The sequence below is a fragment of the Oikopleura dioica genome, chromosome 2 (genome assembly GCF_907165135.1).
Source record: "Oikopleura dioica chromosome 2, OKI2018_I68_1.0, whole genome shotgun sequence".
Lineage (NCBI taxonomy): Eukaryota > Metazoa > Chordata > Appendicularia > Copelata > Oikopleuridae > Oikopleura > Oikopleura dioica.
Window position 1 is genome coordinate 2,440,495 of NC_137292.1, and position 22,018 is coordinate 2,462,512.

General features: G+C 42.9%; 5 protein-coding genes across 6 annotated transcripts in view; all 5 read right to left on the bottom strand.

Annotated features, from left to right (window-relative positions):
- Nucleotides 1-22,018, bottom strand: part of LOC145696754 (stress-associated endoplasmic reticulum protein 1-like) — a 73,308-nt gene that overhangs the window by 26,147 nt on the left and 25,143 nt on the right. The gene's annotated exons all lie outside the window — the stretch shown is intronic.
- Nucleotides 664-1,967, bottom strand: LOC145696887 (uncharacterized). Its single transcript, XM_081773993.1, has 2 exons — nt 1,057-1,967; nt 664-1,014 (listed from the first exon to the last, which is right to left on the bottom strand). Exons 1-2 carry the CDS (start codon nt 1,250-1,252, stop codon nt 719-721), a joined length of 492 nt encoding a protein of 163 aa, XP_081630119.1. The 5' UTR covers nt 1,253-1,967; the 3' UTR covers nt 664-718.
- On the bottom strand, nt 2,318-4,107 carry LOC145697593 (uncharacterized). Its single transcript, XM_081774813.1, has 9 exons — nt 3,889-4,107; nt 3,689-3,849; nt 3,545-3,645; nt 3,359-3,503; nt 3,212-3,308; nt 3,076-3,152; nt 2,739-2,848; nt 2,483-2,673; nt 2,318-2,436 (listed from the first exon to the last, which is right to left on the bottom strand). The coding sequence occupies exons 1-9, from the start codon at nt 4,085-4,087 to the stop codon at nt 2,318-2,320; spliced, it is 1,200 nt and encodes a 399-aa protein (XP_081630939.1). The 5' UTR covers nt 4,088-4,107.
- Nucleotides 7,382-14,995, bottom strand: LOC145698815 (uncharacterized). Its single transcript, XM_081776035.1, has 8 exons — nt 14,958-14,995; nt 11,896-14,879; nt 8,498-11,588; nt 8,353-8,456; nt 8,089-8,302; nt 7,890-8,048; nt 7,728-7,848; nt 7,382-7,686 (listed from the first exon to the last, which is right to left on the bottom strand). Exons 2-8 carry the CDS (start codon nt 14,865-14,867, stop codon nt 7,451-7,453), a joined length of 6,897 nt encoding a protein of 2,298 aa, XP_081632161.1. The 5' UTR covers nt 14,868-14,879; nt 14,958-14,995; the 3' UTR covers nt 7,382-7,450.
- LOC145697594 (putative cation-transporting ATPase 13A5) lies at nt 17,361-21,334 on the bottom strand. Its single transcript, XM_081774814.1, has 7 exons — nt 21,237-21,334; nt 21,057-21,191; nt 18,645-21,013; nt 18,251-18,607; nt 17,972-18,191; nt 17,633-17,927; nt 17,361-17,582 (listed from the first exon to the last, which is right to left on the bottom strand). The coding sequence occupies exons 1-7, from the start codon at nt 21,256-21,258 to the stop codon at nt 17,381-17,383; spliced, it is 3,600 nt and encodes a 1,199-aa protein (XP_081630940.1). The 5' UTR covers nt 21,259-21,334; the 3' UTR covers nt 17,361-17,380.

The following is a 22,018-nucleotide window of genomic DNA, read 5'->3' on the forward strand; positions in this document are numbered from 1 at the left end:
AACGAAACTTATAGACACCAGATTTTTTGACCCACTTTATCTGAAATAAGGTTTCGGAGACAAAAAGGAAGAGGATCGCTTTCTCGATTTGACAGAAAAATTAATTTTTCGCGACGATTTCAGATGATTTTTGAAGATAACCCAGAAACAGAAGCCCGAATAAGCGACACCAAGCGGGCAATTGACTTTTTCTTTTTTTGCCTGGAGGACCCCTCTTGCTGGAAGAATTATCAGTTTAAAGAAGAATAATCTTAACACTAAGGACACTATGATTCATAGTCTATGAACAAAACTGTATTTTAAGTGACTTTATTTGACATTATTTTAACCTCTCTCTCCTGTTCCTTATCACTGTCAGGTCCCCTTAACGTGTATGCGTGACTGCGGAAAAAAGACTTCCAAACGAAGGTGTTAACAAAAAAGAACGGGAGACAGGTGCACTTCAGGCTTATCTTCGTCCTAGTGGCACTAGTGCTCTTTTAGTCGGAGTACGCAAGTTAGAGAATTCCGCTTGCGATAAATATTTGGTGATAGTCCTCGGCTGGACCGGGGTTATCTCAAAGCCTCTAATCGCTGCGAGGAGGTCACGTGGCTACGTGGACCAAATTCCGTGCGCTGAACTGAACTATTTACTCAAACTGTAATTACAAAACAACAAAACACTTAGACGATGAATGCTGCGCAAAACAACGAAGCAAATTTATTGTTAGCAATCAAGTCAGCGCCCATTATTAACTGTCACTGCCGATGCCCACCAGGCAGATGTCCACCAAGGTTGCGTGGTAGTCGTAAAGACAGTAGTTGTTGTAGCTTCAGTTGATCCTTGGGTCGAAGTTTCAGGCGAAGTTGTTTCCTCAACATGACCATGGAGAAAGTCTTGTCTGCATGGAGCACGGGTGATTTCAAGATTGTATCGGTAAATCATCCTTTTTCGACGAGCAATTTTTCGGCTGTCTTTTCGACTGTTCCAGTTTTTGTCGCCATAATTCGTTTCAAATCGCTCGATAATCGCGTCTAAAAACCAAATATTTTTCATAAAAAAAACAAGAAAAAAACCTTGGCAGCCAAAATTCTGAAGCCAGAGTTCAGTCCCTTCAACCAAATTGCTCGCAACGGTGCAAGGATGAGCATCAAGATTGGAAAACCATGTGTTCATGGCCGTAGAAGGATCGATTAACCATGGCTTTGCGCAAGTATCAGGCCTGTCGAAGCGATCCATTCGTTTCTTGATTGCGGCAACTCGTTGTCGCATTTTCTTATCTTTTCTATTTTGAGGAAACGAATTATCACGGGATTTTATTTATGGAAAACAAAAAATAAAACGAGTTTCACACAAATCGATGATTGAAATTTATTTTTGGGACGCGTTTCGGCCTCAAGGGGCCTTCGTCAGCCCTAAGTACAGATTTAAATGAACGTTCAAAAACAGGAAAAAACAGTCTCTCACCTAGAGTGGACAATTTCGAATGAAGGCAAAGATTGAAAACATAAAAACATAATTCGCTTTCGCGGGCAGATGTAATGGAGCGCCAGAAGAAAGCGAATTACAAATGCTCCATTACAGAAATTTAAATTTTCCTGTTTTTGAACGTTCATTTAAATCTGTACTTAGGGCTGACGAAGGCCCCTTGAGGCCGAAACGCGTCCCAAAAATAATTTCAATCATCGATTCATGAGAGGTCAACTTTGGCAATCTTTTACACAAATTTATAATCTTGATGCATTTAGAAAATATTTTTTAACAAAAAAAAAATCAGCATTTTCGCACTTGAAAATAAGTATCCCCTTCTTGTAACCCCATTTTTCTCTCCGAATCGGTGATACTCCCAGAGAAGCAAAAAATCATCAAGATCGGATACAATCAGATCTTTATAATACCCTCTCTCTTGAGCAGACGCTACCGCGGAAAAAGACAGAAGCTTGAAAAATCGCATGATTTTTTCTCAAAGAAATTATCTTCTATGATGCAAAATGGAATGAGACGGTCGCTTAAGTATCCTTGCACTCTATGTTTAGACCAAGTAGGTAATTATAATTCGAAGGATTGTTATTCAAATAAACGATCTCAAGAAACTGTTTTCCCTCGAAATAGTATGGTTCTTGGTCATTAACCTCTGATAAGCTCCATTCGCTCCAATTTTACATTTAATAGAAAAAGAAGAAAATTCTTTGAAAAGTCGGCGAGCTCGGTAAAGATGATCTCATAATTTGACCAGAAAGAATTCTTCAAAACATGTTTTTCATGTCAATTTTTGTGACACCTTTGAGCATTTCTGACAGCGCATTTTTAATCCAATTTTTAAGACATTTATAAGTTTCAAAGGTTCATTGAAAATGGAGATCTTCGAGGCTTTGGCTCAATTGTTATTTCTTCATCCCTTCGAGTCAGGACGATTCTCTCGTCGATTTGTCTTTCGCCTTCAAAAATACATGAAGCTAAAATGGCCCTTAAAAGACCCTGAAATAGAGAAAATGAGATTACCGATATTTTGCGGGGCGAAAATGAGCTTTGGAATTCTATACTCTTCTTCGTCTTCTGCCAAAAGCCGATCGCGGAAATTTTTTCGCGCTTCCTCCATCATTTCCGCCTGTTTCTTCCATTTCAGCTGATTTGCCCGAATCCGCCGCTGCTCAGAAATAAGCAGCAATTCGTCCGTCACGTGGCTGGGTCGTCTGATAAGATTTTGACGGAAACGATCAGAAGGTAAAAAATGAACAAACAGAAACGAAGGTATTACTTGTCGGTCCCGACTCCGAAGATTTTCTCTGGAGAGTCGCCATCTCCTCGTTTGCTGTTGAATCCTCCTTTGATGAAGAATTCGATGATGCGTTGACCGAATGTCAGAATCTATTTCCTTTTTTTAGTATCTTGGTCTCATAACTTATGAGTCATAAGACTTTATTTTGTTATTGATTGTTATTAATAATTTGCTTTAATTTTAAGCTGCGCATTATTTTGCATTTGAAATCATTGTCAAAATCAAAATTGTTAATCAAAAATTTACAAGTTTTATTTTTATAAAGAAAATTATGGTTTCTGAAATTTACTGATAAATGATTCACGATCAACCTTACCGATAACATATTGATTCCAAGAACCAGTCCAGCAGAACCACCAACGTCCGAGATAAATTGAGGAGTGGTATAAGTTGCTAATTGAAATTGAATGAAGTAAGCTTTATATTGTTTGAATAACTCTTCGTAAGAGTACCTTGTTCTTCTTCGAGAACATTCGTTTCCTCCGCCAAATTGATGACAATGGAATTCATGCTCATGTCTGGGTCGTTTCGTTTTATTGCTTGGGAAATCTGAACGCGAATCATGTTTGAGGGGAAAACCCGCGCGCGAATTGAATCACCTTAGTATTTAGCTGAGCGTACTGAATGGACTCTTGAGAAAAGGAGAAACTGTCACATGCCGGGAGACAGTCAGTAATCCACTCACGATTGTTGATCATTCTTGAGGCGCAAGTTGCATGGCGGAAGAAGGTGCATTTTTTCGTGCTAGAAATTTGATAAAGAAATGATGGGAAAAACTAATTGACCAGTTGAGCGGCTTCATTTCACGGGCGATAGCGATGTAGTTCGGAAAGCATCCACAAACGCTGCAGATGTCCTTCAGAAGATGTTCCATTTCGCATTCGTTCTTTTAAACCTGTCATTACAAGTTTGAGACGAAAAAGGGGGGCTCTCAGTGATAGGCGGATTAACGATGTTAACTCAGTAAATAGTTGTTTGATGACGATTCCCTGGGAGTAAAACTCATGATGTTCTCGATGCTCAAAATGATGTTCCATGTCGCTGAAATTGTTAGTCGCCAAACTTGGCTTGCACTCCGTGAATGGTTTATCTAGAATTTTTCCAAATAAATTAATAAAAAAAGGCTTACTTAAAAACTTTCTCTGGACATTTTGAAAAGTGACAATTGGCGTAACACTTTCCGAAACAAGTATTTCATGGAGTTGATCTTCAACGTTATCTGCAAAGTGCATGTAATAGATTCCGTAGCCAGTAACGTAGCCATTCCAGCCGTAAGTGATGTCGCTTTCGTTTTGGACGACGGAGAGGCTGAGGGAGACCTTTCGCATGTTCGACGAGGCGATGAGTGGATTTGGATCTTGGAGGATGATAGGAAATATAACATTAATTTCAGATAAAGGAAAGGGCAAAGGGTTTTGAGAAAAGGGACAAGCTGAAAATATTCCAAAAGAGGGAACTCAAGATGGCCAAAACACTAGTTTCCCTTTTATACCGGTAGTTTTCCCGTCACGTGTCTTCTCTTCAGAAAATAACTAATCATCCTTTCCGAAAGCTAGACAATGTCCAATCAGCGACTTTTCGAATCGCCAAAAGTGCTTGCAATCGTAGCTGTTTAACTTACAAGTCCTCAATCTAATTAAGCTCATGTAATGAAAATTGAAGCTTTTCTTACATGTATTCAGGCCTTGTATTCGCCATGAATTCATCGAGGTCAATTTTGTTCAATGTCGTCCAGGGTTCTTGAAGGTTTTCCTCGATTTCGAGGATTTTACGAGGATCTTGGAGATATGCCATTGCATATTCTTCTGCCGACATATTCTCGATTTTATCTAAAAGCGGACTTACAGAAGAATGGATGACTAAACTAACGGAAGATGCCATAAAGCTGGATGAGTATTTTAAAGTCGATATTTGGATATCTCGCTTCCAGAGACCGCCTTGCAGTGACTCCTCGAACCGGGTTTACATATATTTGAATTATCCAGTGTATGAGTCATTCCTAGAATGCATGGATTGTGAGCAAAGTTTGATTTTCGGAAAAGAAATCGATGTTGTTCCAGGAGACCGACGAATCATCGAGGGGAAGCTTTTGTAGTCTTTGTTGATATCACAAAAGAAATTAAAATTTTATTTTATTATGCAAGTTAGAATGACCTTTTATTTGATGATTTTCGCAAAAATTAGTGTGTTCAGATCCGCATAGAAGATAATTATTTATCATACATTTGAACAGAGATTCACGCGCTCAAATTCCAGCGATTATTAACGATCGTAAATAATGTTAATCTCTTTATTGTTTTCCCTTGCTTGAATCTAATCAGGGGATTTTCCTTATAGAAATTTCCCCAAAAAAAGGAAAATCAAAGACCTATATAAACGATGATAGGTTGCATAAATTCACAGAAAATATCGTGTTTAGAGAAAAAAATACTCGAGAATATTTTTGTAAAAAAGATAAACGCAAGACTCGATTCGATAAAGAAGAATATCTTATTGAGAAATTTACTTTAGTATTTTTAACAAATTACACGCAAAACTCATGCATCACGATGATGGAAATCCCGATGAAAACTCCCAAGACTTCTACCGAGATATAAATGAGTACGTCGATGATCATGAGATTTATGATAACTCTGATAGATGTAGCTAAAGAACACGAAAATTAGAAGACCGCCGGTCTGGCAGTTTTTTTCTCTGCGTTTTTCTGCCTCTTCAATCATTCGTCCTGTAGATTCTTTGCTGTTCATTCTTTATTATTTATTATTATTTATTTATCTATTTATTTCAAGAGTTTGTTGAATTCAACGAACTCATTTTGGACCAGTTAAACTTAATAAAACTGTAAAAAAACATTATTGAGGCTTTCTTCGATCAGGGGAAAACAAAGCAATAACATTTTTCGTTATGAAGAGACAATTGACTCGTAAATAATCAAAAAAAAAGCTTTTGTTATAAAAAGAAATAAAATGAGCTGAACGCGAGAAGAGTTACTTTTTCTTGACATTTTCAAAGGAGAAAACCTCGAAAACTCGGTTTTTAGGTTAAGGCTCTAGGCGCCGATAAGCATAAGGGTAAGGTTTTAACTTTTACCTAAAATGAAACAAGATAAAGGAATCTACATTTATTGTTTACATTCGTCATTAATTATTCGTCGATTTTAGAGCTCATCCTTATAATAAAATTGACTTTCTAATCGCCCAACTTCGATTGACCGTGGTTAGACTTTGAGAGAATTTCCTCGAACACGAATCGAGAACTAGAATTAGACCTTATTTATCACGTGATCGTATTATAAGAATCACAAAAGGGTCAAAGAAACCAGTGCAAAAAAGCCATTTTGAGGTTGACCCCATAAAAACAGATTTTTTGAGAGGAGAAAAATTTTTTTATCGAAAATCCGCACAATTTTGCCATTTTCGCTGAAAAAATATTCCGGAATTGGGCGTAAGAACTGTTTCTGAATGACGCTTCTGACAAAAATGAGTGTCATGATTCATGAGAAATGCGGAACTTTTTATTTTAAAAATGAATACTGTCTTTTTTATATTTGCGTATCTTCTGACTAGATAAAACTCTTCTTTTTCTTAGAAAATAGTAATGTGATGACTAGAGTTCTTAGTGAGTGTTCAACAGTATGATGAAGTAGAATCACATTGAACATTGGAATCATTCATTGACAATCATTAAGTTCCTTGGCAAAATAAATAGTTTTCCTTTTTCCCTTAAATTTCTTTTATCCTATAAATTTGAAATTCCAATAACAAACATAAACGTCAAACAAAAGGAAAACCATTGGGATTCCTTGTTTGCGAATCATAAAAATGCGTCATTGAGTCTATCTTTCAGTGACTCCGAGCTCAACTGAGCGCCTTAGCTACGCATTTATGTTTGTCTTTTTTCGCGGCCCATCAAGATGATGAACAAAGAGATCCTTTTCCCTTCGAAAGCTTTAAATACTCCTCGCGAGAATGTTCCTCATCAGAACTCAAAAAAAAAATCGAGAAAAAAGACTAAGATATGGACGGCGAAGATAACGGTACTTTTTATGAAGATCTTACCTCAACGGCTTATGGAAACGACGTCTTTGACTCCGATAAATGTGCATAAAAATATGAAAAATGAAAAATACGAATATCCTGGCTGGAGATAATGAGAAGAACGTAAAATGAAAACATGAAGAAGTGGACACATTTAATGATGCAGAATCGGCTGAGTACTAATAAATTTAACTTGACTATAAATCTGCCACTGCTATTTTTGACTGATTATTTTCCTTAGTGCGAATAAAAATTGTGATATTTTAACTTCCTGAAAGACTTCCAATAATTGCAAAAATCGTGTAGCATATTCCTAGCAGGTAGAAAAAGTACCAAAAAATACGGATCGAGCTGTATCTCTGAAAGTCCATCTTCAAGTCCGGCAAAATGACTTTCCCGAAGCGAGAAGAGCCAATTATGCCGATAGAAAGTAACAAGTTTTGACATTTTAAGTGCAGGATTTGCCGAGTCTAATTGACAGGAAAAACTGGATTAGAAGGACTTATTGATTTCGATTGGTAAATTTCTCGTGTTGAAGCAGAAACCTCAATATCTGCGTATAATGTTCATATAAAATCAAAGAGATAAGAATCGGCCAGAACAATTTATTAATATTTAAAAGAAAAGAGTTCTTTGCTTCGAACAGAAATAAAATTATTGTCCGTTGAGTCGAGCTTGTCGCTTGGCCTGCTTGGCAGCCCATTCGCCCTTGGACATCTTCTTCTTCTTCTGCCACTTCTTCTTCTTCTGTGGCTTGGCCGATGGTCCCTTGTTGGCGGGCTTGGCGGGCTTGACTGGAGCAGAAACTGGCTTTCGGTGAGATCGAAGAGATGGGTGGAACTTAGCCTTGTCGTCGAGCATGTGGTTCAAGCAGTTGGAAAGACCCTCGACTAAAACACTTGGTAGAGATAAAATAGAGTACAAAAAATACCAGTAGTAGTCTGAAGATCATTGTAAGCGTCTCGCCAGGTCTTGGGGACCATAGCGATTCGGAAAACAAGGAGATCATCGATATCAGCGGCTTCCTTGGTGTGTCGGATATCAAGAACAACCTAAAATTGAGGTTATTCGAAGTTCTAGAAATATTTCTTACCTCAATGTTGCTAGTAGTTATATCTCGAGCAGTACCATCTCGGAGGACAAGTGGGTTGTAGTGAGTCTCCCAGACTTGGACGGCACCATCACCGAACTCAGAAGTGAATCCTGGGTCGACGTAGTCTCCGTATGGGTAGACGGAGAGAATGTTGTTATCCTTATTTTTTCTTATTTTTGAAGCGATATATATAATTTACCTCAAGAGTGGAAGGCCAGACAACGACCAAGTAGTGACCCTGGCTCCAGTCCCAGTCAGCAGACTCGAAGTTGGCAAGAGCAGTGGTCTCGATTCGGCCAAGAACCTCAGCCATCTCGAAGTCCCAGAGATCGGCCTGGAGAGTGTTGTGGAGAGGATCGTTGATGAAGCTGTTTCGGAGGAATTGGAGTTCACCGGTGTAAGTCTTGAACATGCTGAAAGAGATAATTGAGAATCGAAAGAATACATAAGAATGAATAAGTACCTGACTGGGCATGTTGTATCCGTAATGCACATCTCTTCTTCGGTGAGTTCTCCGAGGAAGTCAGGTGATTCCCAGTAACAGTCGGATTTACCGTCACAGATGCACTGAAAGTCAAACTAATTTTCGTTTTGAAATAAATTCTTACGTGGATAGCTCCATCAGTTCCTCCAGCGTTGGTGGCTGGGATGGCATCTGGGTCAGCACATCCAACTTGGTAGGATTTAACCTTCTCTGGCTCACCAGCGAAGGGACCGAGAGTGGCAAGGTTGGTGAGGAATCCGTCAGCGTTGAGGCAAATGTTGAAGTCAACACAGGAAGTAGAAGTAGCGACGCATGGATCGACATCCTTGACACAGACAATTGGCTCCTGATCGACCTGGCAGGCGTAGGCATGAGTGGCGGTAGCGCAATCAACAGATCGCCAGAATCCATCAGTATCGACAATCTGGCATTCGAAGCCAGCGGCGTCATTTGGATGACCTGGTCCCCATCGAGAGTAGTCAACATTGGCGGGGTTGACAAAGTAGCCGGTAAGACCGAGGTTATCAAGCCATTGCATGTAGTCGCCATTAGGAACTTCGACGATTCGACCAGTCAGGAGCTGACAGTGAGCTTCGGCATTAGCATAGGTATCTGGAGCAAACATCTTGATGCAAGTCTGTTCGTCGTTCTCGCAAGCCCAGGAAGTGTCAATTGGTGGACCAGCAGACCAGTCTCGAGTGTAGCCGTAATCGCAAACGCACTCACAGGCGTAGGTGCTTGGGTTGTACTTGATATGAGAGTTGGGGGACACGAGAGCCTCTGGCTTGGGGCATGGGTTGGTGTATTCGATTGGGCAGCAGAATCGGACCTCGAAGTCGGCGCAGACCTCATCCTTTGGCTGTTCATCATTGATGCACCAGAAACCTTGGTCGTTATCAAGATGAGTGACAGCAGTGGAGCCGGTGGAGCCAGTGACGACAGCGGCCTCAACAGCGAGTGGGTCCTTGCAGACAATGTAAGCTGGGAAACCATCCTTGTTCTCCCAGTCACCAGATTCAATTGGATCATCTCGATCAAGCCAGACAGTCCATCCATAACCTTCAGCGTCGCAAGCGACCTCCTTCATCTTAGGGCAGCAGTATCGGACCTCGAAATCAGCGCATTGAGCACCATTTGGCTGCTCAGAGTTATCGCACCAGAAACCGTAGGCAAGGTCGACGTGAGTGAAAGCGGTAGAACCAGCAGTTCGTGCTTGAGACTGGATGGCAATTGGATCTTCGCAGACGGATCCTTGTGGGTAAGAGAATCGTGTTTCGTAGTCTCCTTCTCCGATTGGATCATCTCGATCAAGCCATTCAGTCCACTCGTAACCCTCTTCGTCACACTCAAAGTCGTCATAAGTTGGACAGCACCATCGGACCTCGAAGTCGGCACAGTCGGCAGCGTTCTCCTCATTGAGGCACCAGAAACCAATTTCGACATCGATGTGAGTGTTGGCAGTGGCACCAGCACTGGCTGGGTAGGCCTGGATGGCAGTTGGGTTGCTACAAACCTTGAGTTCGGACTGAGACTGAATAGTTTCCCAATCACCAGTTCCGGTAAGTGGAGAATCTTCGTTCATCCACGGAGTCCATTCGAAGCCCTTGAGCATGCAGTGATCATCGCCGTTGGAAGAGTGTCCCCATTTAGGGCAGCACCATTGGACCTCAAAGTCAGAGCAAGTATCGAACTCGTCGTTCATGCAAACAAATCCTTCAGAGACAGAAACTCGTTTCATCTCGTCGGGGGAGTCAGTACCGTTGATGCCCTGAGCAATAATGCCAGTTGGAGCGTCGCAGACTTGGTATCCGGTGAAGCCGTTAAGGGTCTCGAAGTCACCCTGTCCATCTGGATCATCAGAATCGAGCCATGATCCCCAAGTGTGACCGTATTCAGTGCACTCGCCCTGGTCAAGCTCTGGGCAGCAGAAAGAGACCTGGTAGTCGTTGCAAGCTTCTGGCATATTTTCCTCATTGATGCACCAGAATCCAACATCATTGTCCATGTGGATAATGCTGTTAAGTGGGCTTCCATCAAGAGTTCGGACCTGGAGAGCAGCTGGCTTGGCGCACATATCGTCGCTTCGCATTTCCCAGTCACCAGATTCAAGAGGATCGTCATTGTTGTACCAGTCGGTCCAGTTGTAGCCAGTTGGGCAATCGCCAGTGGCAAAGACTGGGCAGCAGACCTGGATAGAGAAGTCCTCGCAAGCGCCACCGTCCTGCTCGCTGTTGACGCACCAGAAACCGATGTCAAGATCGGCATGGACTGGCCAGGCACCAAGACCAGTATCGAGAGCCTGAGCTCGGAGACCAGTTGGATTAGCGCAGATCTGATGGGCATCGAAGCTAGAGAGGAGCTCAAAGTCACCCTCAGCATCAGCAGTGTCAAGAGAGAACCAGCTGGACCAGGCGTGACCGTACTGAGTGCAGGAACCCCATTCCATAGTGAAGTTGCCATTGATTGCTGGGTAAGGAGAGACATTGGCAAGACACTCGCCATCCTCGTACTTGGTGAAATCTTCGCTGTCTGGGTCGACGGAGAAATCATCATCACCACATTTGCAGACTGGGCCGTCTTTGGTTTCGAGGCACCACTCGTTCTCAGAGCACCATTCTTCTTCGGCAGTCTCACAAGTCATGGTCTCGTCGGTTGGGCAGCAGAAAGAGATTTCGAAGTCAGCGCATGGCATACCACTTGGCTGTTCCTCGTTCAAGCAGTAGAATCCTTCAAGAGAAAGATGAGTGACAGCATCGGAAGTACCGTAGTAGCCGGCCTGTGTATCTCGGACCTTTGCTCCCATTGGGTTAAGGCAAGCCTGGTTTGGCTCAAGGTTGTGGAGCATTTCCCAGTCACCAGTTCCAGAAGCATCATCAACGTTGTAGAAGGGAGTCCATTCCCATCCCTTGACGTTACAAGTACCGACCTGCATCTTGGGGCAGCAATATCGGACTTCGAAATCAGCACATTGTCCAGTGCTCTGCTCATCGTTGAGACAGTAGAAACCAATGGTAGTGTCGATATGAGTGTACTCAACAGAGCCATCATCAGTAGCTTGTGCCTGAGCAGCGATTGGGTTGGCGCAAGCTTCGTTGCCGGAGTACTTGGAGAGTGTTTCATAATCACCAGCTCCAGATGGAGTGTCATCGTTAAGCCAGTCGGACCATTCATAGCCATCTTGATCGCAGGATCCGTAGACAAGACTCTGTTTTTGGGTTCACGGACTGGATTTATGAGCGTATTTAGAATGAATGGATCAGAAAACCCCATTTTATAGCGACAATATAGCGATAGCCACCAATATAGCGTAAAGCAAAATTACGATCTAAAACCAGTTACAAAGCGGCAATAAAAAATCTAACGCTGTTTTTTGTAACTTAGCAGAAGCAGATCTAGTGAGCCCATGAAAATGATTTGAAAAAGTTAAAATCAGGTCAAAAGGTATCATATCTTTAAATTATTTTTTCATGATAGAAATATCTATTGACCCTGCCCTCTCCGTTAACCCCAAACTGTTCACAGCAGAATCTTATCTCCATATCGACACATTTGTATTTGCCACCAGCTGCGGTGTCGAGCTGCTCGTCGTTGTAACATCGGTATCCATCGAGGTCAAGATGCTGGATGAGGTTCAAGGAGTAGTCCCACATGGTGTTCTGGAAAGAAGTTGATCCAGTTGGTCGGACTCGGACTTCAGCGCCAGTTGGTGACTTGCAAGCTCCACCATCACCGTAGATCTGGTTGAGTTCGAGTTCCTGCTTGTTGGAAACCCAGAGACGCTCGTTCTTCTTGTTCCATTCGTCGTTGTACCAGCCAGTCCAGGAAGCCTGTGGGCCTTCACAAGTTCCAACTCGGAATCGTGGGCAGCAGAATCGGACTTCATAGTCAGCACAGCCATCATCAGTGTTTTCGTCATTCACGCACCAGAAGCCAGACTCCAAGTTGAGATGAATGGCATCGGTCTCGTTAGATTTAGTTCGGGCCTGGACACCAGTTGGGTTTCCGCAGACATCCAATCGGTTGAACTTGGCAAGTGTTTCGTAATCACCCTCACCAGCTGGATCGTCAGCGTTGAGCCAGTTTGACCAGCTCATAGTTCGGTCAGTGCACTCACCTTCATTGACAACGTACCAACCATCAGCATCAGCTTCAGTGCTGACAGCTGGGCAGCAGAATCGAGCCTCGAAATCGGCGCAATCAGTTGGGTTCTCCTCGTTGATGCACCAGAAACCTTCTTCGGCGTCGATGTGAGTGATTTCAGTAGAGCCAGTAGTTCCAGCAACTGGTCGAGCTTCAACACCGACAGGCTTGGCGCAGACATCAGCTTCTCCCCAGTAGGTTGGTGTTTCGAAATCACCGAAATCGAATGGAATATCTTGGTTAAGGAATTCAGTCCAGGCATAACCATCTTCAGTGCAGTCGCTTCCAGCGGAGTATTTCTCGCAGCAGAATCGGACCTCGTAGTCAATGCATTGACCACCAGCTTGCTCGTTGTTGATGCACCAGAATCCGAGTTCTCGGGAAATATGTGCGACCATTGGGGTGGTATCGGAAGCGTCGACTCGCTGAGCTTCCACAGCCTTGGGGTTGATACAAGCCTGGGTCATATCAGCCATTCGGAGAGTTTCCCAATCACCGTCATTTTGTGGGTCATCCATGTTAAGCCAATCTCCCCATTCGTATCCGTCAGTGCAGAGACCGTCGTAGAGAACAGAGTCGGTAGTGGTGTTGAGGCAGGATCCATCTTCGTATTTGGTGTAGCCAGGAATGCACATGCACTCTGGGCCCCAGCCAGTCATAACACAGAAAGCATTCTCGACACATTCGACGTCATTGCAAGATGGGACAACTGGGATACACTCAACATTGAGCTCGGTACCGTAGACACGGTTGGTCCAGTTCTTTGGAGCGAATTGTGGGCATCGCTCACCAATTCCGTCAGAGTAGTAGGAGTATGTGAAAGTGTTGGCGCCCAAGAGCCATCCAACATCTTCCCAGTAGTAGATGATACCCTCGCCGAAGACGTCATTGCCGCTGTCGTCCTTGCCGAGAACTTGTCGGTAGGTAATGGCGTCGTTGAAAAGGTCGGTCTGGAGCTTGTACAGACCTGGGTAGTTCTCATAGTATTCAATGAGCTCTGGTGGGTTGTCGTCTCGGGCGGTGACTTCGAGGAGTGGGCAGCAGTCTTCGCAGCAGAAGCTGACCATGTACTCGTGACAGAGATCAGAAGGATCTTGGTTGGCGTTATCACAAGTTCCAGATCCGGCTTCATAGTCGATATCAATGACTTGGAAGGTCTCGGTGAGATCAGGGTCTTCGAGATCCATCATCTTCATTGCGGCAATCTGTGGGTACGGGCATTGCATGATTGAGTTAGAATAGAGTTCCTGATCGATTCCGTCATCGACAGTGTCGGTGTTCTCCCACCAGGTCCAGTTTCCTGAGTAGCAGGTTCCAGAGTAAAGAGGGTATTTGATCGGATCAGCAGCAACTGTAGTGGTCGTTGTTGGTGGTGTAGTGGTGGTTGTAGTGGTAGTAGTGGTCGTTGTGGCACCACCCTTGTTTGAAGGATCTTCGACAACGCAAACCCAGTTGACGGCTGGTCGCTGCCAGTTGGAACCAGTAAAGCCGAGATGCATGTTACCATACCAGTTTCCGCCGCCGCCTGATTTGACAATGTTGTAGTCGGCATCAAATCGGAAGAGCCAGACGTTCTCGTTGGCAAGATCTCCGACCTGAACGACTTCCTTGAAGGGAGACCAGAAGTCAATGATACTGATTTCACCATCGAAAGAAACAAGGACGTAATCGTTCTCTCGGACGGGAGTAGCGCCCTCGACGGCAAAGTGGAGGGTCATAGATCGTCGCCAGGTGGCAAGAGAGTGGACGTTGCCCTGAGCGTAGCCGGGATTGAGCTCGGCCTTGATGTCTTCTGGGGTGGCGATATCTTCGGGAGAGTTGGTGGCGGTAGTACCAGTGATGGTTGGAGAAATACCCTGGCAGACCTCGACAAAGTCGACAGCATCGATGTAAAACCAACTGACGGGCTTGTTGAGGAGCTGGAACTCGAAGTATTGAGATGGGTTGCCATTCTGGATATCTCGACCTGACTCGTCATCATCGACTTCCATGTAGAGAACCTTGGACTCGGTGAAACCGTATCCACATGAGCACGTAGCGCAAACGCAGTCGGTACAACCGTTAGTGTTCTCTTGGCCAGCTGGGACGCCCTGGAGACAATCCTGGTTGGTTGGGTAGTGAGGGTTGACGGTCAACATGTTGACGTCGACAAGGAAATGGACCAGAATGTAGGTCTCATCGTTGAGGACGAAGTTTTCGAATTTATTGCTGTTATCGAAATCAATCGCGAGCTGGGCCTGTTCGGCTCCTCCCCAAGCAGTGGTGATTCCGGTTGACCATCGAGATTGGTCAATAGTACGACAGGTACCGGCGTACCCATGGGCAAGCCCAATGAGTAGTGCTGACAGCAGCATCTTTGACTTCGACTGAAGAATATTTTTATTAATAAATACAAATTTTTTATCTCGATATTCGAATTAAATATCTCTCGAAAATTCACTTACTTGCTGGACGCACCGACTCAAAGATTAATCCTCTCTCGCCGCGCGTTTCTTTTTATGCGCAAAGTTTAGGTCAAATTCAGCATTTCGAATCGCAGTTTTTCGAATTTGCGGTTAGCGAGCGATATTTCCAAAAAGTCAGATACCGAAAAGGTGCGATTAAATTTAATCCTGGCTGGAAATCATTCTTCTTTTTATCTGGAAGAAGCTTGAAAGTTGCACAAAACATCGTTGATTACCTAGTTACTCGTTACTTGGTATGTTAGAAAATGTCTCGAAAGGTTTTCAGATTATCGAAGGATATGGTAACACGAATCGAAAAGTTCAACTGGATTTCAGTCATGAGTAAGTAAAATAATGACACATGAAGAAATGAATGAGGAGAGAATCTGACATTATGAAACAGTCTTAAAAGTATCTGCCGACTAATCTCGTGGGGATCGAGTTGTAAGTCATATTCTAAAAATAGATCGCTTCGACGTAAAGATGTTCTGTATATTTACAAAGAACATAAAGGTCTTTTGCGTTCTCGTGTATCGTCCTGAATCCAGGTGGAATTATCATATCTGTGGGATTATTTGTTTCTCATGATTCAGAGCTGTAAAATCTTTGTCATATGCTGAAATTATGTTCATGACATGCTTGGTCATCAGACGTTTGAATATTTTCGTTTATAAAGACAAACCAAATATGCTCCCAATTCTGCCGAGAATCGCCACTCGCCATCCTTGAACCCAACCGATCGAGAGTAAGGACTTTTAAGGCTAACGTTTTTGATTTTATCTCAACCTTGCTTGACAATTTTTTTTTTCGATGATTTTAGGATGATGATAATCGCTATTTTTTCGAAAATTCTCGAGAAATCGTTATTCGAGAAATTTCCCAACAAATAAAATAGACAATTATATAAGATAGCTAATCTTGGAAGTCAGCACTTTCAGCGGATATTATGATATTTCGTCTCCAAATCCACGCGAAATCAGATTCAAATAAAACCAGCGACAAAGGTTGTTGTATGAATTCTGAGCGCACGACCTTGTCAGCGTTGAAAATCTAATCTGATCGTGCCGGCTGATTTTAAAGGGTCAGCCTTTTTCTTCCTCCACTAAATGTTTCCTTTCATCATTTACGGTAAATCGATGATTGCTGTCAGTCACAATGACTTTTCTGCGAAAATCCCACCATAACTCCCTCGTATCTAAGCACCTTTCTTTTTGACATTTTCAAGAAAATCGGCGGAGGAATAACTCCGGCTTGACTAGAAAATCCGCCAGAGATGGCGCTGTAAAATCAAGTATTTAACCAGTCAATGCTAGTTACGGAGCAATCAGACTTGTTATCTTCTCAAAAAGAAACATGAGATTTATTTGCATTCAAGGATTCGCCTTAGTAGCAGCTGTCAGAAGTCCTCTAAGACTAAATGAAGAACCCTCAATTTCGGACATCATTTCAAACTATCTTCTAACTTCATCCAGCAAATCGCAAAATTCAGACGGTTACATACTGATACGCACTTCAAGAAACAACCACGAAGGATGTCGTCTAGAAAAAGACAGATACACGGAAAATCAAATCGTAGAAGACCTTCTGTGTGGAAACGCAGTTGCGAAAATGTGGCTCGAGCGGAAGGTAAGGAGAAGATTTTTAACTCTTCATTTTCTTGATTGATTCTTTCTTTCAACCTTCGAGTCTTAAAATGATTTCCTTTGTTAAGGTTTGCCCTGGAAAAAGAGATTGTTTCAAATGCGATAGTTCAAGTATACGCATCCCACTAGCCGAAAACGGACTCGATCTGAACACATGCATTTCTCCAGTAATCAACAAATTTGATCGAATGGCCTCGAAGTACCTTTGCCATGACAATACTCAAGCTCATTCATGGGGTCTCTGCTCAGGCCCGCAGCAGCTAATGAATTCGCCACGATGCCCAAATTTCTTGCTGTCTGATCTTTTTGGTAAGAAATGAGGTTAGAAATCTTGTGCTTAAAATGAGACTCAGATCATCGAGCGAAGCATCTGGTCTTGTACGAATGCTGCAAAACAGAAGTTCATGAGTTGGAACGACCAATAAGATGCTATCCGAGCCAATACAGAACCATAAACATGAATCTGTAAGTAAACGATAGGTCTCGTCCATGAGTTTATTTTTTGTTTTGAAACCCAAATTGACCAAAATATCTTCAGATACATCTCATTATACAACGGTGCGCGAAAACATGTCTCCTTTCCGATAAAAACTCCAACAGCCTGCTGCTTAGATCTCTAGTCCTTGATCTTGTATGTAACATACAGTATGTTTCATTTTTCACTCTAGCTTTGCTAATTTTTGTACATCACTGTCTAAATCCGCTAACAATAAACCGCTGCTATTGAAAAAGTAAGTGTTAGTAAAATATATTCTGTAAGTAAGCATAAGTTGTAAAAATCTAAATCTTCGTTTCATTCTTCTCAGTCAAATATGGCCAATTTTTGGCAGCTGCAACATCTTCGTCGATTCGCCGGAATCGCTTTCCTTTGTGCCGTTTTCGCTGGCATCGCTTGACGAAATTCCAGAGCCAGTCGCGCGAAATGAAAACTTCCTCGAAAAAGTAAGCAATGACGATTTGAATCGCAGCAATGACTACCAATCTGAATATTTCGTTGGTCAAATCATTTTTAAGATATTTTTTCAAACTTACATCCATCTAAATCCACCATAAAAGTCATCACCAATCGTCGGAATCGGCGGATAGTAAATGTCACCCGTCGCATTGGCTGACAAAAACCCAGATTCCTCATCGACGGTGAAATCCATCGCGAATGTTTCGTAAATTCCCTTAGAATCAATCAGCAGGAGGCAGAAAGTAGCTGCGAGGAGCCCGATACAGACGAGAATAAGGATCCAGTTCGTAAAAACGGGCTTCCGGAAGGGGGCGCCACGGGAGAAAATGATGATGTAGAAGAGGTATTGGAAGCAGGTCATGTAGAAAAGAGCTGAAGGAGAGGTATTTAAATAATAAAAAGAAAAAGAAACTCACATTGAGTGATGTAATTAGCATTTCTCATCTCGTAGTCATAATCTTCCGGGTCAAAATCTTCGCATCTTTCCATGTCCGTATTCAACGAAATATGTTCGCAACTTCCAGCCCTTTCGCATACCGGGTCACCGTTTATTCTTTCATAGATGCCCAAGATATCGCCATCGTTATCCCGAATGAAGCAGTCTGGCTGATCAGAAGAAATACTGCAGTACCATTCCTTTTATTTGGTTCAATAAAAGTTGACCTTCAACAACCATGGAGAAAATGACGTAGAACCTCATTGAGAGCTACTATCATTTGATACAGTTCCTGTACCGGGCGCTGTTTGACCCTGTTCGCAGTTAAACTTTTGAACCGTTCCTGATTGACTGTGTACACATAGACGGCTGCTTGCGCAATTGCAACGAGCAGAATGTGTACTGCTGTCGAGGTCATTGTGCGCGCTGTCAAAAGACGGGCGTCTGGAATTCTTTTCGATATGGTGTCATAAGCTGCTGTCAGACCAAAGGTCAGCGCAAGCGGTTCAAGCATAAACAGGTCAATGTAGAGGTAACTCCAGTCTGATAGGTTGGAGAGGTTCCAGTAGGAGATGAGGATGGTGATCATTTGGATGAAGGAATAAAGCGCGATCCACTGAAAGTCTGAGAACAGAAAACAAAAGAAACTGTACCTTAAACATTCCGACCGTTGTGACCAAGCTGCATCTCCCCTCCTTTATCAACTCCTCCACACATCTGATATCTGCTACCTGAGATGTAAATGGCGCAGCAACACTGGCTTCAAGCTCTGACAAAGAAATTCCAACACTTGCCCGCTTCAGCGCCGCGACATCATTCGCCCCGTCTCCGCAGAAGCTCGCAATTTGATCCATATCCTCGTATTTTGCGACAATTTCAGCTTTTTGATTCGGTGACACTCTTGCGAAAATTGAAGTCTTTGCAAAAATCGATTCGACGAGATGAGGATACTCTGCAAGTAGCTTTTCCAAGTCCTTTCCAGTCATGGCGACAGTAAATGAAGATGATTGAGTAACATCAATGCTCTGGACATATTCTTCTTCATTAGACGCTTTTCTCCAAATGAGCCGGTTTCCTTTGTATTCTTCTTTGCTGTCAAAGCTTGGCTTGATCACTTCTAATTTCTCATCGAAGAGATTGCATTTCTTGGCCACAGCGATTGCCGTGTTAATATTGTCACCAGTAACCATCAAAGTTCTTATTCCTGCTTCTTGAAGGTTCTTCAAAACGCCAGCTGTTTCCGGCTTCAAGTCATTTCTCAAAATCGCGAATCCTTCAAAATTCACCTTGTCCTCCACGATAAATCTATCTTTTCCCGCGTCTTCTTCGCTACCTTCCTTTTGTGCATAAGCAATGATTCTCAATCCTTCAGACGTGAACTTTTCCAGAACTTCATCGAAATTCTCCGGCAGACTCGTTTCATCGCAAAGACCTTTTATTACTTCCGGCGCGCCTTTTACCACAATTTTTACTTCTCCTGTCGCTTTGTTTTTCGCGATCACTGTTTGCCTCGCCGTTTCGGAAGTAAAAGGAAAGGTGTTGATATGAGTCCATTCTTCAGAAGATTTAGGGTCTTTGACAACCAAGTTTGTTGATTGAGAAGATGGGAGTTCCCACCCTGTGGCTTCGAAGAGCGCGACTTCCAGGGGGTCGCCGGAGAGCTTCTTCTTTATGATTGTTAAAGTGTGGCATAAAGCTAAAAGCGGCATCATAATCGCCTCCGTGCTCAAAATTCTTCCATCTGTTCCTTTTGGAACAACTCCAGCAAAATTCAACCCGTCTTCTGTCAGCGTACCCGTCTTGTCAAACAAGCAAATGTTGATTCCGCCGCCCAAATTAATCCGATTCGGTGTCAAAGTGAAGATTTTCTTCTGAACAAGCCTTCTTTGCGCGTGAATAGAGCCAATCGCCATTGCCATCGGCAAGGCTGGTGGGACAGAAATTGTGACCAAATCAAGACCTTTGACAACAATTTCACCTCCTGGAATACAGCCGTAGTAGTGGGTGATAACGGTGTAGACAAATCCAAGCAGGGCGACGAGAAACATTCCAATCACGAACCAAAATGCATCAGACTCGAATTTAACCTTTACCGGTTTCGGGAACAAAATCGATCGGACCAAGTTCCCTCTGGTGGTTAAAAACCCGGTGCGGTAGACCACAGCTTCTACAGATCCCCTGGTCTGGAGAACGATTGTGCCTGAGGAAAGCATCGAATTCTTGAAGAGGTCGGGAGTAAAGTAACTATCCCCCGCGGGAAGTGGCAATTTCACGACAGGAACCGATTCGCCAGTAAGCATTGCTTCGTCAAGGACGACTTCACCACTTATCAAAACCAGGTCGGCTGGGATGACGTCACCCACAGACAGTGCTATTTTGTCGCCTGGAACAAGGTCGCCGGCTGAAGTGGAAACTTCCTTCCCGTTGATGATTTTTGTCACTCTGTCAGCATTGTTTTTCTGGACCATTTCAGATAACCGGGTTCGATTCGTCTTGATGTTATAAATCAAAATCACGACGGAGATGAGCGTCAAGATCAAAATCGACATTGCATAGGCGAGGTACTCATCGATGCTCCACAAGATGACGCTGAAGAGCTGAAAGACGTAGAAGAAGTTGAAGACTTCTTTGTAGAAAATCTCGATGACGCTTGGTACTTTTACGATGATCTCGTTTCGACCGAAGATCTCACGCGATTCTTCAGTATTGTTGATTTCTTGTCCGTTGGTCAAGTCAGATGTTTTTGAAACTTGAAGGGAGTCAACTTGTGTGAGGGTCTTTTCGCCAGTCAGAAAGAATCGTTGGGCCTTGTGCCGGAAAGAAAGAAGATTTGGTACTTCGACGAGGGCATTTTCGACGGAAAAATGACGCTTGATCTTGTTCGTATCCCAGTAATGAGCGCTGTGGATAAAGTACTCGTCATACGATCCAGTTTTTTCGTGGATAAAGATTGTATCGGCAGAGAGCAGGTCGACTCGTTTCTTGTTGCATTTGATCCACCAGTTTGGTTTCCAATGCAGCGCTAGAAAATGAAATATGGAACAATGAACAGCTGGCTGATTTACTTAAGAAACTGATGCCAGCCGTGAGAAAGTAAGAAATAATCGTCAGAGTTCGCTTGCACTTGTCAGTAGCATAGCTTTCAGCAGTAAAATCAGTATCGTCTTTCGTGAAGCTCACGGATGACGCACTAACAGGCGCTAGAATGAACTTTGTTAGAAGATTCAAAAAAGAAAAGTTCTTACATGGAGCGATTTTGCCTGTCATCTGGGTTTGCGGAGATTGTAGAAAATGAGAATTATTGGTGTTCTTTTTGGTTGGCTCTAGATTTTGTCAGAAAAAAATAATAAACTCGGAGAAGGAAGTTCCCTTTTTCTCTGGATCCGTGACCGCAAGATTGTCAATCAAGGATTGATGATTTCCGAAGATATGACGATTATGGCGTCCTTTTTCTTCGGAACCAGATGATTAATGAAAGGAAACACTATTATTTTGCGGTTGAAAGGTCGTTTATAAAATAACTAAATCTTGCTAATGAAAGCAAAAAGAAAAAATGAAAGAGCCCAATAGAGCGGATACACGCTTGAAAAGAGAGCTGTTAGGTTACTACGGTCATTTGATAGTGAAAAGAATTTCTAGAGCCCGCCTGAGGCGCATAAACCGCCGAAAAAAGCTATCTTTTTTAAAACTTTTCGATAATGGCCACGTTCTAAAATATCAAAATTAATTTTTTATGAAGATTTTAAAAGTTGAATCGTTTTTTCTTTCAGTCGTGAAGAAAATTCTCTCGTCTCTGAAATAGTAGCCTTGATTACAAGGGGACTAAGCTTTTTTGCATGTCGCAAATATTTGCTTCTCGGACAGACTTGCACAAATTTCGAAATGTGAAACTTGCCGGCGCTGGCACCAGCAATTTTCGTTCTAGCCTGACCGATTTCATTTGAAGAAGAATGCAATTTAATCAAGCAAGGACCTGTTTTGTTGCTCGAGGACAAATCAGATGACAGCATGCTAGAATTATGTCAAA

Coding starts and splice junctions, on each gene's coding strand:
- LOC145696887 (XM_081773993.1), bottom strand. CDS start 1,252: ATGCGACAACGAGTTGCCGCAATCAAGAAACGAATGGATCGCTTCGAC. Junction 1,015..1,056: donor TCAGAATTTTGGCTGCCAAG/GTTTTTTTCTTG, acceptor TTTGGTTTTTAG/ACGCGATTATCGAGCGATTT.
- LOC145697593 (XM_081774813.1), bottom strand. CDS start 4,087: ATGCGAAAGGTCTCCCTCAGCCTCTCCGTCGTCCAAAACGAAAGCGAC. Junction 3,646..3,688: donor TAATCCGCCTATCACTGAGA/GCCCCCCTTTTT, acceptor CAGGTTTAAAAG/AACGAATGCGAAATGGAACA. Junction 2,674..2,738: donor TTCGGAGTCGGGACCGACAA/GTAATACCTTCG, acceptor AAATCTTATCAG/ACGACCCAGCCACGTGACGG.
- LOC145698815 (XM_081776035.1), bottom strand. CDS start 14,867: ATGCTGCTGTCAGCACTACTCATTGGGCTTGCCCATGGGTACGCCGGT. Junction 8,457..8,497: donor GAACTGATGGAGCTATCCAC/GTAAGAATTTAT, acceptor TTTGACTTTCAG/TGCATCTGTGACGGTAAATC. Junction 8,303..8,352: donor GATACAACATGCCCAGTCAG/GTACTTATTCAT, acceptor TATCTCTTTCAG/CATGTTCAAGACTTACACCG.
- LOC145697594 (XM_081774814.1), bottom strand. CDS start 21,258: ATGACAGGCAAAATCGCTCCAT. Junction 21,192..21,236: donor GACAGGCAAAATCGCTCCAT/GTAAGAACTTTT, acceptor AGTTCATTCTAG/CGCCTGTTAGTGCGTCATCC. Junction 18,192..18,250: donor TGATAGTAGCTCTCAATGAG/GTTCTACGTCAT, acceptor ACCAAATAAAAG/GAATGGTACTGCAGTATTTC.